A 13,813-nucleotide genomic window follows, 5' to 3' on the forward strand; every position below is an offset into this window, starting at 1 on the left:
CTGTCTTGTGCCTGAGTTCCAGTAAGTATACAGATTAGTAGCTTATTAAAATCCCCTCGCACCAGTCCCCCACTGACAAACTTTCTCCATGGCTCCTGGGGGGAAATGATGTAGGAATGCTCAACCGGTGTCGCTCCAATTCAGCAGAACAGGAACTACTTTCAACCTGGTTTTCCCCATACGCAGAGCGGTCGGAGTCTGAGGCCAGCCTTTTCCTCTCTGTCTCTACCGCTCTCTTCCCACCATTCTACTCTGACAAATTGAAACACCCTTGTCATTGGCGACTCCAATTACCCTGCATCAGTATTAGACCTTAAAACGAATCATCCAGCGATCATACACTGTTTATGCAGGGTGCAGGCGCTACCGACGTAAATGCTAATCTGAAGATGGTGCTGCGGCTAAAGCTAAAACTGGCGAGTGTGACGTGTATAAGAGAGTATAGAGAGATTATTTGTTATTCATCTCACGGTCTTTGGGCTAGACGCGAACGTGTGAGGATGATTTGAAATTAGGTTAGAATATTTAGGTATTTGGAACAACATCCCAAGAAAGACAAGGTGCACCAAGCTGCCATAGGACCTTGCATTTAGCGTAATTCACCCGCGTGTAAATCAGCTAAGAAAGGATGTCTCAGCTCTCTATACGGTGGTTCAATTGAAACAATCGTAGATAAATTGCTCTGATCTCGGCCGGCCCCGGCATCCCAGCAATCCGAATGGTTTAGGGGGATGTTGTATGAAGCTCTACAAGCAATTTCTCTCACCAAAACTGCGATATACGTGGTTTTAGATAACAAAATTCTCTCTGACACTCTCCCAAAAATAGTACATACAGAGGAAAGGTGCCTTAAAACAGATAATTGGCCCATTTCTTTCTTACGCGGACTCACATCTCACAAGACTCAGGACACCGAAGACACTGTGCAGGAAACACTGCTAGGGCAATTTAAAATTAATCGCTTACCTTCTTTGATTCAAATGGCAGTGTTTACCGACTCCAGTCCGGTAGGTTGCACCCTCGACAACTACTGTGATTATTATTATTTGACCATGCTGGTCATTTWTGAACATTTGAACATCTTGGCCAAGTTCTGTTATAATCTCCACCCGGCACAGCCAGAAGAGGACTGGCCACCCCTCATAGCCTGGTTCCTCTCTAGGTTTCTTCCTAGGTTTTGGCCTTTCTAGGGAGTTTTTCCTAGCTACCGTGCTTCTACACCTYRATTGCTTGCTGTTTGGGGTTTTAGGCTGGGTTTCTGTACAGCACTTTGAGATACCAGCTGATGTAAGAAGGGCTATATAAATCTATTTTATTTTATTTTATTTACATTGTGAAAGAGTCATCTAACAGTTGACATACAGTATTCACATAAACAATTCCTGTACAGCATATAACAAAACACACAAAAAAACATTTCCATTCATATACAGTTCATTCGGAAAGTATTCAGACCCCTTGACATTTTCCACATTTTGTTACGTTACAGCCTTATTAAATAATAATTCATCAATCTACACACAATACCCCATAATGACAAAGTAAAAACAGTTTTTTAGAAATTTTAGCAAATGTATTACAAATAAAAAACTGAAAATCAGATCCTTTGCTATGAGACTTGAAATTGAGCTCAGGTGCATCCTGTTTCCATTTATTAACCTTGAGATGTTTCTACAACTTGATTGGAGTCCACCTGTGGTAAATTAAATTGATTGGATATGATTTGGAGAGGCACACACCTGTCTATAAAAGGGCCCACAGTTGACAGTGCAAGTCAGAGTAAAAACCTAGCCATGAGGTCGGAAAAATTGTCTGTAGAGCTCCGAGACAGGATTGTGTCAAGGCACAGATCTGGGAAGGGTACCAAAACATGTCTGCAGCACTGAAGGTTCCCAAGAACACAGTGGTCTCCATCATTCTTAAATGGAAGAAGTTTGGAACCACCAAGACTCTTCCTAGAGCTGGCCGCCCGGCCTTGGTCATCGAGGTGTCCAAGAACCCGATGTTCACTCTGACAGAGCTCCAGAGTTCCTCTGTGGAGATGGGAGAACCTTCCAGAAGGACAACCATCTCTGCAGCACTCCACCAATCAGGCCTTGATGGTAGAGTGGCCAGATGGAAGCCACTCCTCAGTAAAAGGCACATGACAGCACACTTGGAGTTTGCCAAAAGGCACCCTAAAGGCCTCAGACCATGAGAAACAAGATTCTCTYGTCTGATGAAACCAAGATTGAACTCTTTGGCCTGAATGCCAAGCGTCACGTCTGGAAGAAACCTGGRAGCATGGTAGTGGCAGCATCATGCTGTGGGGATGTTTTTCAGCGGCAAGGACTGGGAGACTAGTCGGGATCGAGGGAAAGATGAACGGAGCAAAGTACAGAYAGATCCTTGATGAAAACCCATACAGAGTCCAGAKTTGAACCCAATCGAACATCTTTGGAAAAACTTGAAAATAGCTGTGCAGCGACGCTCCCCATCCAACTTGACAMAGCTTGAGAGGATCTGCAGAAAAGAATGGGGGAAACTCCCCGAATACAGGTGTGCCAAGCTTGTAGCGTCATACSCAAGAAGACTCGAGGCTGTAATCGCTGCCAAAGGTMCTTCAACAAAGTACTGAGTAAAGAGTGAATACTTATGTAAATGTAATACATATATTTTTTATATATATAAATGTGCAACAAAAAAAATAAAACCTGTTTTTGCTTTGTCATAATAGGGTATTGTGTGTAGATTGATGAGGGGGGGAAATGATTTAATCAATTTAAAATAATGTAACAAAATGTGGAGGGTTCTGAATACTTTCCGAATGCACTGGAGGAAACCAGACGTGGTGGTGGCAGTATCATGCTGTGGGGATGTTTTTCAGCGGCAGGGACTGGGAGACTAGTCTGGATCGAGGGYAAAATGAACGGAGCAAAGTACAGAGAGATCCTTGATGAAAACCCGCTCCAGACCTCAGACTGGGGCAAAGGTTCACCATCCAACAGGACACCGACCCTACGCACAAAGTCAAGTCAACACAGGAGTGGCTTCGGGACAAATCTCTGAATGTCCTTGAGTGGCCCTGCCAGAGSCCGGACTTGAACCCGATCAAACAACTCTGGAGAGACCTGAAAATAATCAAGAGTTCTGAATACTTTCCGAATGCACTGTATATAGGTGAAAGCCTTATGTTCCACGTAGGATTAATAGGTGTACCTTCTCGGTGCAGCTTGGGGCTAATGAGGCGGTTGTAGCTGAGGTTGAGCTCAGTCAGGGTGTAAAGCATCACCAGGTCATTGCGTCCGATCTCGTTGATGCCGTTGTGAAGCAGCATAAGGGTCTTGGCTCGGCGGGGGAGACCCCTGGGGACACGCTCCAGCTGGTTGTTGTACATGTGGAGGGTGTGTAGCTTCTTCAGGCCCTGGGGAGAAGAGAAAACTATTTACTATGTTATTGTAAGCGCATATCATTGCACATTTCACATTTCTCATAGATCATTTAACATATACACAAATTATGATAATCATGATCATAATCAATCATTATGATAATCAAAACAATTGTGCCCGACACTCTGTGGTGGTTCAACCTGACCAAACTAACCGCCAGATCAAGCTATATAGTCATCTATCATATTTTTCATGGTCCTTTGAGCTAGATACACCTGTGGCGGTGTATTTATCCACAGTATAAGATTTAACCAGTTGAATAAAAAAGGCAACATTTAGATTTCCGTCTAAATAGACATACCCAAACATAATTARTTTTCATGAGATGGCCATGAACAATAAATGGTCATGTTGCATAGTTTTAGAAAGGTCTGYTACTCACCTTTCTGGTACAAATAGTTGTACTCACTTATGAAGACACAAGCTCAAATACATAGTATAAATATATATATTTTTCTATTCAACAAAAGTGGGGCAATAGGGCCATATGGGGGACTTAAGTAAGCCAAMTATTCAGCAATGCTATAGGCCTACATGGAATGCAGCTTGGTGTATGGAGCGGGAGCGTAGCTGATTGTTGTGCAGCAGTAGGTACTCCAGGTTACGGCAGGCTATGAGGGCATCGCCAGGGATACTGCGGATGTTGTTCTTCTCTAGGTGTAGCAGTATCAGACCTCGAGGCAGACCCTGAGGAACCACACTCAGGTTGTTGTTGGACAGGTCCAGATACTCCAGCTTGGTCAACTGGCTGAAAGGGGAGAGGGTGATGTTATCTTTGATAGAGAAGAGCTTAGGTTATCACTTTATCTTTAAATGTCATCTTTCCATGAATAGACGAATCTCACTTTTCTCTCTCATAATGTAGCAGCTCAACCTCTCTCTCTCTCTCTCTCTCTCATTACATAATCATTGTCCCTCCCAGTCTCATTACAGAATCATTGTCCCTCCCTGTCTCATTACAGTATCATTGTACCTGCCTCTTTCATTATGGTATCATTGTCCCTCCCTGTTTCATTATAGTATCATTGTCCCCGACTGTTTCATTACAGTATCATTGTCCCTGCCTGTTTCATTACAGTACCAATGTCCCTCCCTGTTTCATTACAGAATCCTTGTCCATGCCTGTTTCATTACATAATCATTGTCCCTGCCTGTTTCATTACAGTATCATTGTCCCTGCCTGTTTCATTACAGTATGATTGTCCCTGCCTGTTTCATTACAGAAATCCCTGTCCAGCCTTTTCATTACATAATCATTGTCCCTGCCTGTTTCATTACAGTATGATTGTCCCTGCCTGTTTCATTACAGTATGATTTCCCTGCCTGTTTCATTACAGTATCATTGTCCCTGCCTTTCATTACAGTATGATTGCCCTGCCTGTTTCATACAGTATGATTCCCTGCCTGTTCATACAGAATCATTGTCCCTTCCTGTTTCATTATAGTATCATTGTACCTGCCTCTTTCATTATGGTATATGCATTGTCCCTCCCTGTTTCATTACTATTCGCTGTTTCATACAGTATCATTGTCCCTGCCTGTTTCATTACAAGATGATGTCCCTTCCTGTTTCATTTACAGTATATGTGTCCCTCCTGTTTCATTACAGTATGATTGTCCCTGCCTGTTTCATTACAGAGATTGGTCCCTGCCGTGTTCATTACAGTAATCATTGTCCCTGCCTGTTTCATTACAGATATTGCTTCCCTGCCGTTTCATTACAGATCATTTCCCTGTCCTTTCATTATAGTATCATTGTCGCTGCCTTTCATTATAGGTTCATTGTCCCTCCCTTTCATTACAGTATCATTGTCCCTGCTTTCATTAGCAGAATCATTGTCCCTCCCTGTTCATACAGTATGATATGTCCCTGCCTGTTTCATTACAGATCATTGTCCTCGCCTGTTCATTACAGTATCATTGTCCCTCGCCTGTTCATTACAGTATGATTGTCCCTGCCTGTTTCATTACAGAATCATTGTCCTGCCTGTTTCATTTAATAGAAATTGTCCTGCCTGTCATTACAGAGTATCATTGTCCCTTCCTGTTTCATTATAGTATCATTGTACCTGCCTCTTTCATTATGGTATCATTGTCCCTCCCTGTTTCATTACAGTATGATTGTCCCTGCCTGTTTCATTACAGTATGATTGCCCCTGCCTGTTTCCTTTTGCAGTGTCATTGTCCCAGCTTTACATTGGCGTGTGTTGTAAAGTCTATGGGTCTTTGTTTTTCATCAATACCATCAGTAATAATGTAATAGGTGGCCTCGGATATATTGAATCGTAGAAGAAGACTTTGCTCAGGTGGACTTAATGGCCCTCTGTTGTGTTTTTGTGTTTGTCTGTAAGTCTGAGTATCATACACAGTGACAGTAAATGGTACTACAGTACCTGAAGGTCTCGTTGTCCATGCCTTCGTTGCTAAGCAGGTTGTTCTGTAGGTAGAGCTCTCTGAGCTGGGTCAGGCTGTCAAACGCCCCTGATGGGATCTTCTCCAGCATGTTGTTCTGTTATACCAAGAAGACACACAATCATCATCACTTATGATTATCACAGACACTTTGTCAATATTTTTGTTTCCGCTTCTCCTTTAATCCCCCTCCTCAATTCCCACTAACGTGGAAGGTGTGGAGAAGACGGGAGGAGAGGAAATGAGGAATCGAGGAAATTGAGAAAGAGCCTCAAATGCTTGGCTGTATGGATGTGGAGTGTGCTGTTCTGACGCGTCTTAATTGTCTAAGGTCAGGTACTCTGTACCTACAGTACCTTTAGATGTAGGCGGTAGAGAGCAGAGGGCAGGTTCCTAGGGACGTAGCGGAGGAAGTTACTGGACATGATGAGAACCTCCAGGCTGTCAGAACCYTTAAACATGTTCTCTGGTAGCCCTGCATCTGTCAGTTTGTTGTTATGGAGATACACTGACCTGGGGTGGAGTTAGGACACAGGGGAGAAAGCATGATATTAGTGGTTAAATTTGTTATGCTATGAAAGAAGCAAGTAATTAAAGGCAATATAACAATATAACACCTATAGCAACATCCAATCAAATTGTACTTGTCACATGCGTCGAATACAACAGGTGTAGACCGTACAGTTAAATGCTTACTTACAAGCCCTTAACCTACAATGCAGTTTTAAGAAAAGTACCTAAAAAAATAAGAAATAAAGTAACAAATAATGAATGGGGAGCAGTAAAATAACAATAGCGAAGCTATATACAGGGGGTACCGGTACAGAGTCAATGTGCGGGGGCACCGGTTAGTCGAGGTAATTGAGGTAATATATACATGTGGGCAGAGTTATTAAAGTGACATATGCATAGATAATAACAGTGAGTAGCAGCAGCYTAAAAGGGGGTGGGGGACAATGCAAGTAGCCGGGGTAGCCATTTGTTTAGATGTTCAGTAGTCTWWTGGCTTMGGGSTAGAAGCTGTTTAGAAGCATCTTGGACCTAGACTTYGCGCTTCGGTACCGCTTGCCGTGCAGTAGCAGAGAGAACAGTCTATGACTACGGTGGCTGGAGRCTTTGACAATTTTTAAGGTCTTKCTCTGACACTGTCTGGTATAGAGGTCCCGGATGGCAGGAAGCTTGGCCCCAGTGATGTACTGGGCTGTACGCACTACTCTCTGTAGTGCCTTGCGGATGGAGGCCGAGCAGTTGTCATACCAGGCAGTGATGCAACCAGTCAGGATGCTCTCGATGGTGCGGCTGTATAACCTTTTGAGGATCTGAGGACCATTGCCAAATCTTTTTAGTCTCCTGAGGGGGGAATAAGTTTTGTCGTGCCCTCTTCACGACTGTCTTGGTGTGCTTGGACCATGTTAGTTTGTTGGTGATGTGGACACCAAGGAACTTGAAGCTKTCAACCTGCTCCACTACAGCTCCGTCGATGAGAATGGTGGCGTGCTCAGTCCTCCTTTTCCTGTAGTCCACAATCATCTCCTTAGTCTTGATCATGTTGAGGGAGAGGTTGTTGTTCTGGCACCACACGGCCAGGTCTCTGACCTCCCTATATGCTGTCTCGTCGTTGTTGATGATCAGGCCTACCACTGTTGTGTCATCAGCAAACTTAATGATGGTGTTGGAGTCATGCCTGGCCGTGCAGTCATGAATGAACAGGGAGTACAGGAGGGGACTGAGCACGCACCCCTGAGGGGTCCCTGTGTTAAGGATCAGTGTGGCGGATGTGTTGTTACCTACCCTTACCATCTGGGGGTGGCCCATCAGGAATTCCAGGATCCAGTTGCAGAGGGAGGTGTTTAGTCCCAGGGTCCTTAGCTTAGTGATGAGCTTTGAGGGCACTATGGTGTTGAATGCTAAGCTATAGTCAATGAATAGCATTCTCACATAGGTGTTCCTTTTGTCCAGGTGTGAAAGGGCAGTGTGTTGTGCAATAGAGATTTCATCATCTGTGGATCTGTTGGGGCGGTATGCAAATTGGAGTGGGATAATGCTGTTGATGTGACCCATGACCAGCATTTCAAAGCACTTCATGGCTACAGACGTGAGTGCTARGGGTCGGTAGTCATTTAGGCAGGTTACCTTAGGGTTCTTGGGCACAGGGACTATGGTGGTCTGCTTGAAACATGTTGGTATTACAGACTCAGACAAGGAGAGGTTGAAAATGTCAGTGAATACACTTGCCAGTTGGTCAGCGCATGCTCGGAGTACACATCCTGGTAATCCGTCTGGCCCTGCGGCCTTGTGAATGTTGACCTGTTTAAAGGTCTTACTCACATCGGCTGCGGAGAGCGTGATCACACAGTCATCCGGAACAGCTGGTGCTCTCATGCATGTTTCAGTGTTACTTGCCTCGAAGRGAGCATAGAAGTAATTTAGCTCATCTGGTAGGCTCGTGTCACTGGGCAGCTCTCGGCTGTGCTTCCCTTTGTAGTCTGTAATAGTTGAATAAGACCTTTCTACTGTGAGAATGTAATGTAATCTACTGTGAGAATGTAATCCTCCTACACAAAACCTCCCACCAACCTACCCACACACACACATACACACACACAGACAGACACACTCACTTACTTCAGTCCTGGCTTCTGGCCAAATGTGTACGGGTAGATCTTTGTGAGTGAATTAGCGGCAAAATCAGCACTGACCAGTGAGGGAGGCAGGTGTCTGGGTGCTGTGGTGAGCTGGGAGGGAAAAAGACAGGGAGAGAGAGACAGAGAGAGAGAGGAAGGGGGAGAGAGAGAGGTGGGGGAGAGAGAGGGGTGGGGGGGTATGTTACTCTCTTCCTTTCTTTTCTACTGTTGTACTGACCACTAAAGAGCAGTATGCACTGGCAGTAAGGGTTAATTTACATTCCTTCAGAAAGTATTCACACCACTTGACTTTTTCCACATTTTGCTGTGTACCAGCCAGAATTTAAAATTGATCAAATTGAGATGGTTTGTCACTGGCCTACACACAATACCCCATAATGTCAAAGTGAAATTGTGTTTTTGACATTTTTACAAATTCATTAATAATGTAAAGCTGGAAAGTATTCAACCCCTTTGTTATGGCAAGCCTAAATATGTTCAGGAGTAAGAATGCACTTAACAAGTCACATAATAAGTTCCATGGACTCACTCTGTGTGCAATAACAGTGTTTAGCATGATTTTTAAATGACTACCTCATCTCTGTACACCACACATACAATTATGTGTAAGGTCCCTCAGTCGAGCATTGACTTTCAAACACAGATTCAACCACAAAGACCAGGTTTTCCAATGCACCTATTGGTAGATGGATTTTTTTTTAAAGCAAACATTGAATATCCCTTTGATCATGGTGAAGTTATTAGTTACACTTTGGATTGTGTATCAATACACCCAGTCACCACAAAGATACAGGTGTCCTTCCTAACTCAGTTGCCGGAGAGGAAAGAAAAACGTTCAGGGATTTCACCATGAGGCCAATGGTGACTTTAAAACAGTTACAGAGTTTAATGGCTGAGATAGGAGAAAATTGAGGATGGATCAACAACATTGCAATTGCTCCACAATAACAACCTAATTGACAGAGTGAAAAGAAGGAAGCCTGTACAGAATAAAAATACTCCAAAACATGCATCCTGTTTGCAACAAGGCACTAATGAAATACTGCAAAAAATGTGGTAAAGCAATTCACTTTTTGTCCTGAATACAAAGTGTTATGTGTGTGGCAAATCCAATACAACAAATTACTGAGAACCACTCTCGATATTTTCAAGCATACTGGTGGCTGCATCATATTATGGGTATACTTGTAATCGCTAAGGACTGGGGAGATTTTCAGGATAAAAAAGAAACAGAACATAGCTAAGCACAGGCAAAATTCTTGAGGAAAACCTTGTTCAGTCAGCTTTCCACAAGACACTGGGAGTTGAATTCACCTTTGAGCAGGACAATAACCCAAAACACAAGGCCAAATCTAAACTGGAGCTGCTTACCAAGACGACAGTGAATGTTCCGGAGTCGCTAAGTTACAGTTTTTACTTAAATCWACTTGAAAATCTATGGTAAGACCTGAAAATGGTTGTCTAGCAATGATCAACAACAAATTTGACAGATCTTGAAGATTTAGAAAAYAATWATGGGCAAATGTTGCACAGACTTACCCAGAAAAACTCACGGCGGTAATCGCTGTCAAAYGTGCTTCTACAAAGTATTGACTCAGGGGTGTGAATACTTATGTAAATGAGATATTTCTGTATTTCATTTTCAGTAAATTTGCAAAAATGTCCCATACGTCAACAGGAAGTTACTGCATTGTTGGCATAGAGTGCATTCAGAAAGTACTCAGATCCCTTGACTTTTTCKAAATTTTGTTTCATTACAGCCTTATTCAAAAATMTATTAAATTACATGTTTTCCTCATCAATCTATCCACAATGCACTATATTGACAAAATGAAAACAGGTTTTTAGACATTTTTGCAATTTTGTGATCAGACCCTTTGCTATGAGCCTCGAAATTGACCTCAGGTGCATCCGGATTCCATTTATCATCGGGTTGCACTGTATGACTATGGCAGGCCTTACTCTTCCCTCATCTAAAACAGGGTATATGCAAAACTCCTTTCAGTCACTCCTCTGAATATTATATAAAGTATTACAGACGTAGTAACAGAGAGAGTATACAGAAATAGGAGTAACTGCTACAGTAGTAGCAAGCTTAACGTTAGTGTTACATGGCTTTATATCTGCTCCCTTTTCAACATGCTTTTATGGATTAAAGTAACATGGGTTTCTTTTAGGCTTAGTGAGCACTTTAAAATCCCCCTTTCTTTCTGTTTCTCTCCCTTTCTCTATCTCTCCACCTCCCCCTCTCCCGTTCTCTCCCTCCCTCTCCCTTTCTCGCTCTCTCTCTCCCTCCCTCTCCCTCTCCCCCTCACTCTCTCTCTCCCTCACCCCTCTCTCGCACAGTCAAAAACGACTGTATGCCACAGCGACATTTTAGATCTGACCAGCTGGCATGGATACACTGGAAGTGATTACAACCATAAGCTGGCACACACTGGGTGAGAAGAGAATGGATATTGCCTGGTTGACTGTCTGCCACCTTTCCTGCTGGCAACAGCAGCACTGCTGGCAAACATACAGCATCACAACATAAAATAATATATTAGACATTTCACACAGAATTATACTTTGACACACTAAGAATAGAAGATCCCTGGTGGAAGATCCAGGGTGGAAGATCCAAGTATGGAAGGGAAAGGAAAATGTTAATTCTAGAACCAACAAAAGCATTTTTTAACGGGTATTTCAGCCATTTGGTTATTTTGCGGTTTTGTTCAGAAAGCAATTACTCTTTGGAGGGAGATATTGTGTTATGGCTCTAGCCTGAGTCATTACATATTTGTATTGCTGAATTCTTGTGGATGTCGGACTCAACCTGGAGACCATCCAAGCTCACTCAGTATGCTTTGGATTGCTCAAAATACAACTTTAAAACAGTTTTTTTCTTGTTATGATTCCTATAGGAATAGAACCAAGTAGAGGTGTGAAGATGGTTTCAGAGAGCTCCATGGTGACCCTAGCAGCACTTTTAATGAGCACAGCACACTATACTGTGTGCTTCTCTCTCCTGGGAGTTCTGATTATGTATGAATGATTACCACATGTGAAAACGGTAACACTTTAATTGGATAGTTCATCTGTAGATGCTCTAAAGACTATCTACTAATCCTAACCCTAACCCTTATCCTAATCCTTATCATAACCCTAACCCTWARCCTWATCCTAACCCTAACTCTTATCCTAATCTTAACCCTAGCCCCAGTCTTTACCTTTACCCTAACCCTTATTCTAAACCTAACCCTAACCATAACCTTTGCAAGCAGTTACTTATCAACAGATCATTTGTTGATTGTATGACCATCTGTAGAGCATCTACAGATGGGAAATCCGGACTATCCAAATAAAGTGTGACCGTGAAAACGAACTGAAGAATGTTTACATAGGCCCAAATGAACCAGATTCAAGTTCTGTAACAGTGTTCCCTCACTGTTACAACACTGTTACAGAACTTGAATCTGGTTCATTTGGGCCTGTGATTTGTTTTTTCTGAAGGTTCAAGGTCTGTGTTTACGACTGTGTTTATAATGACGCACCTTGTTATTGGCCAAGTACAAGTAGGTCAGCTGTTCCAGCACTGTAAACCCTTCATCTTCAAGGCCTGAAAACACACGCACATGCACACACACACATAAACACACACACATAAACACACACACAAACTAAATGGAACATGAATATAGAATATGTTATTCAGCCTTCAACCCATGCCTAAAAGCATATACAACACAGAAGATAAAGATCGTACTGCTTTACTTAAGTGAAAAAAAGCTGGACAGCAAATAAGAGAAAATAACACACATATGTTAATCATAATTCCAGCTAAGCATATATTATAAATGGGGTGGATCTAGAAGAACTGGAGCCGTCTGTAAACCCGACAGTCTGCCAGAGGCTGCAATTCCACATGGACCCAGACAGAGAAAGACAGAAAGAACAAGACAATAATAATAGACACAAACAGAGTTCTCACAGTTTGTTGTCAACAAATAAAAAATGTCCAACCATACATAATGTCTGTCTGTCTGTATCTCCACAACTTTCAGATCTCCGTCCCGTGATGTCATTCATTTGTTGTTTTCGTTTGATTCTTTCTCTCTTAGTCTCTGTGTCTAGTTTATCTTGCATGGTCAGACTAACGTCTGTCTGTCTCTTTCTCCCTTGGCTACTTTCAGACTAAATGTCTGTCTGTCTGTCTGTCTGTCTGTCTGTCTGTCTGTCTGTCTGTCTGTCTGTCTGTCTGTCTGTCTGTCTGTCTGTCTGTCTGTCTGTCTGTGGACTGTCTGTCTGTCTTCTGTCTGTCTTCTGTCTCTTTGCTCCATAGTAAACTTAATTAGCTGTTTGCTCTTGATTCTCTTTCAGTCTGTCTAGTTCTTACCATGCTCTCTCTCCCTTGGTCTAGTTATTACCTTGCTCTCTTCTCTCTCTGTCTAGTTCTTACCTTGCTCTCTCTCTCTCTGTCTAGTTTTTACCTTGCTCTCTCTCTCTCTGTCTAGTTTTTACCTTGCTCTCTATTTCTGTCTCTGTCTAGTTTTTTACCTTGGGCTCTCTCTCTCTGTCTAGTTTTTACCTTGCTCTCTCTCTCTCTCTCTGTCTAGTTTACCTTGCTCTCTTCCTTGCTCTCTATTTATTTTAAAATATTTATTTTACCCCTTTTTCTCGCCAATATCATGGTATACAATTGATAGTTACAGTCTTGTCACCGCTGCAACTCCCGTACGGACTCGGGAGAGACGAAGGTCGAGAGCCGTGCATCCTCCGAAACACGACCAGCCAAGCCGCTCTGCTTATTTGACACAATGCATACTTAACCCTGAAGCCAGCCGCACCAATGTGTCGGAGGAAACACCGTACACCTGGAGACCGTGTCAGCGTGCATGCGCACGGCCTGCCACAGTGTCTTAGACCACTGCGCCACCCGGGAGGCCCCTCTGTCTAGTTTTTACCTTGCTCTCTCTCTCCCAGCTCTGTCTAGTTTTTACCTTGCTCTCTGTCTAGTTTTACCTTGCTCTCTCTCTCCAGCTCTGTCTAGTTTTTACCTTGCTCTCTGTCTAGTTTTACTTGCTCTCTCTCCCGGCTCTGTTTAGTTTTCACCTTGCTCTCTCTCCCATCTCTGTCTAGTTTTTAACCTTGCTCTCTCTCTCCCGGCTCTGTCTAGTTTTTACCTTGTCTCTGTCTAGTTTTACCTTGCTCTCTCTCCCGGCTCTGTTTAGTTTTCACCTTGCTCTCTCTCTCCCGGCTCTGTCTAGTTTTTACCTTGCTCTCTCTCTCCCGGCTCTGTCTAGTTTTTACCTTGCTCTCTCTCTCCCATCTCTGTCTAGTTTA

The 13,813-nt window shown here is 43.1% G+C and overlaps 1 protein-coding gene across 1 annotated transcript in view; it reads right to left on the reverse strand.

Moving 5' to 3' along the window:
* Positions 1-13,813, reverse strand: part of podn (podocan) — a 42,360-nt gene that overhangs the window by 18,092 nt on the left and 10,455 nt on the right. Inside the window, exons 5-10 of the mRNA XM_024004806.2 lie at positions 12,025-12,089; positions 8,469-8,578; positions 6,200-6,356; positions 5,825-5,940; positions 3,966-4,179; positions 3,199-3,403 (exon numbers count right to left, since the gene is read on the reverse strand). Coding sequence (XP_023860574.1) covers positions 3,199-3,403; positions 3,966-4,179; positions 5,825-5,940; positions 6,200-6,356; positions 8,469-8,578; positions 12,025-12,089 — 867 coding nt within the window. The remainder of the gene's footprint in view (positions 1-3,198; positions 3,404-3,965; positions 4,180-5,824; positions 5,941-6,199; positions 6,357-8,468; positions 8,579-12,024; positions 12,090-13,813) is intronic.

The sequence above is a fragment of the Salvelinus sp. IW2-2015 genome, linkage group LG16 (genome assembly GCF_002910315.2).
Source record: "Salvelinus sp. IW2-2015 linkage group LG16, ASM291031v2, whole genome shotgun sequence".
NCBI classification, from domain to species: Eukaryota; Metazoa; Chordata; class Actinopteri; order Salmoniformes; family Salmonidae; genus Salvelinus; species Salvelinus sp. IW2-2015.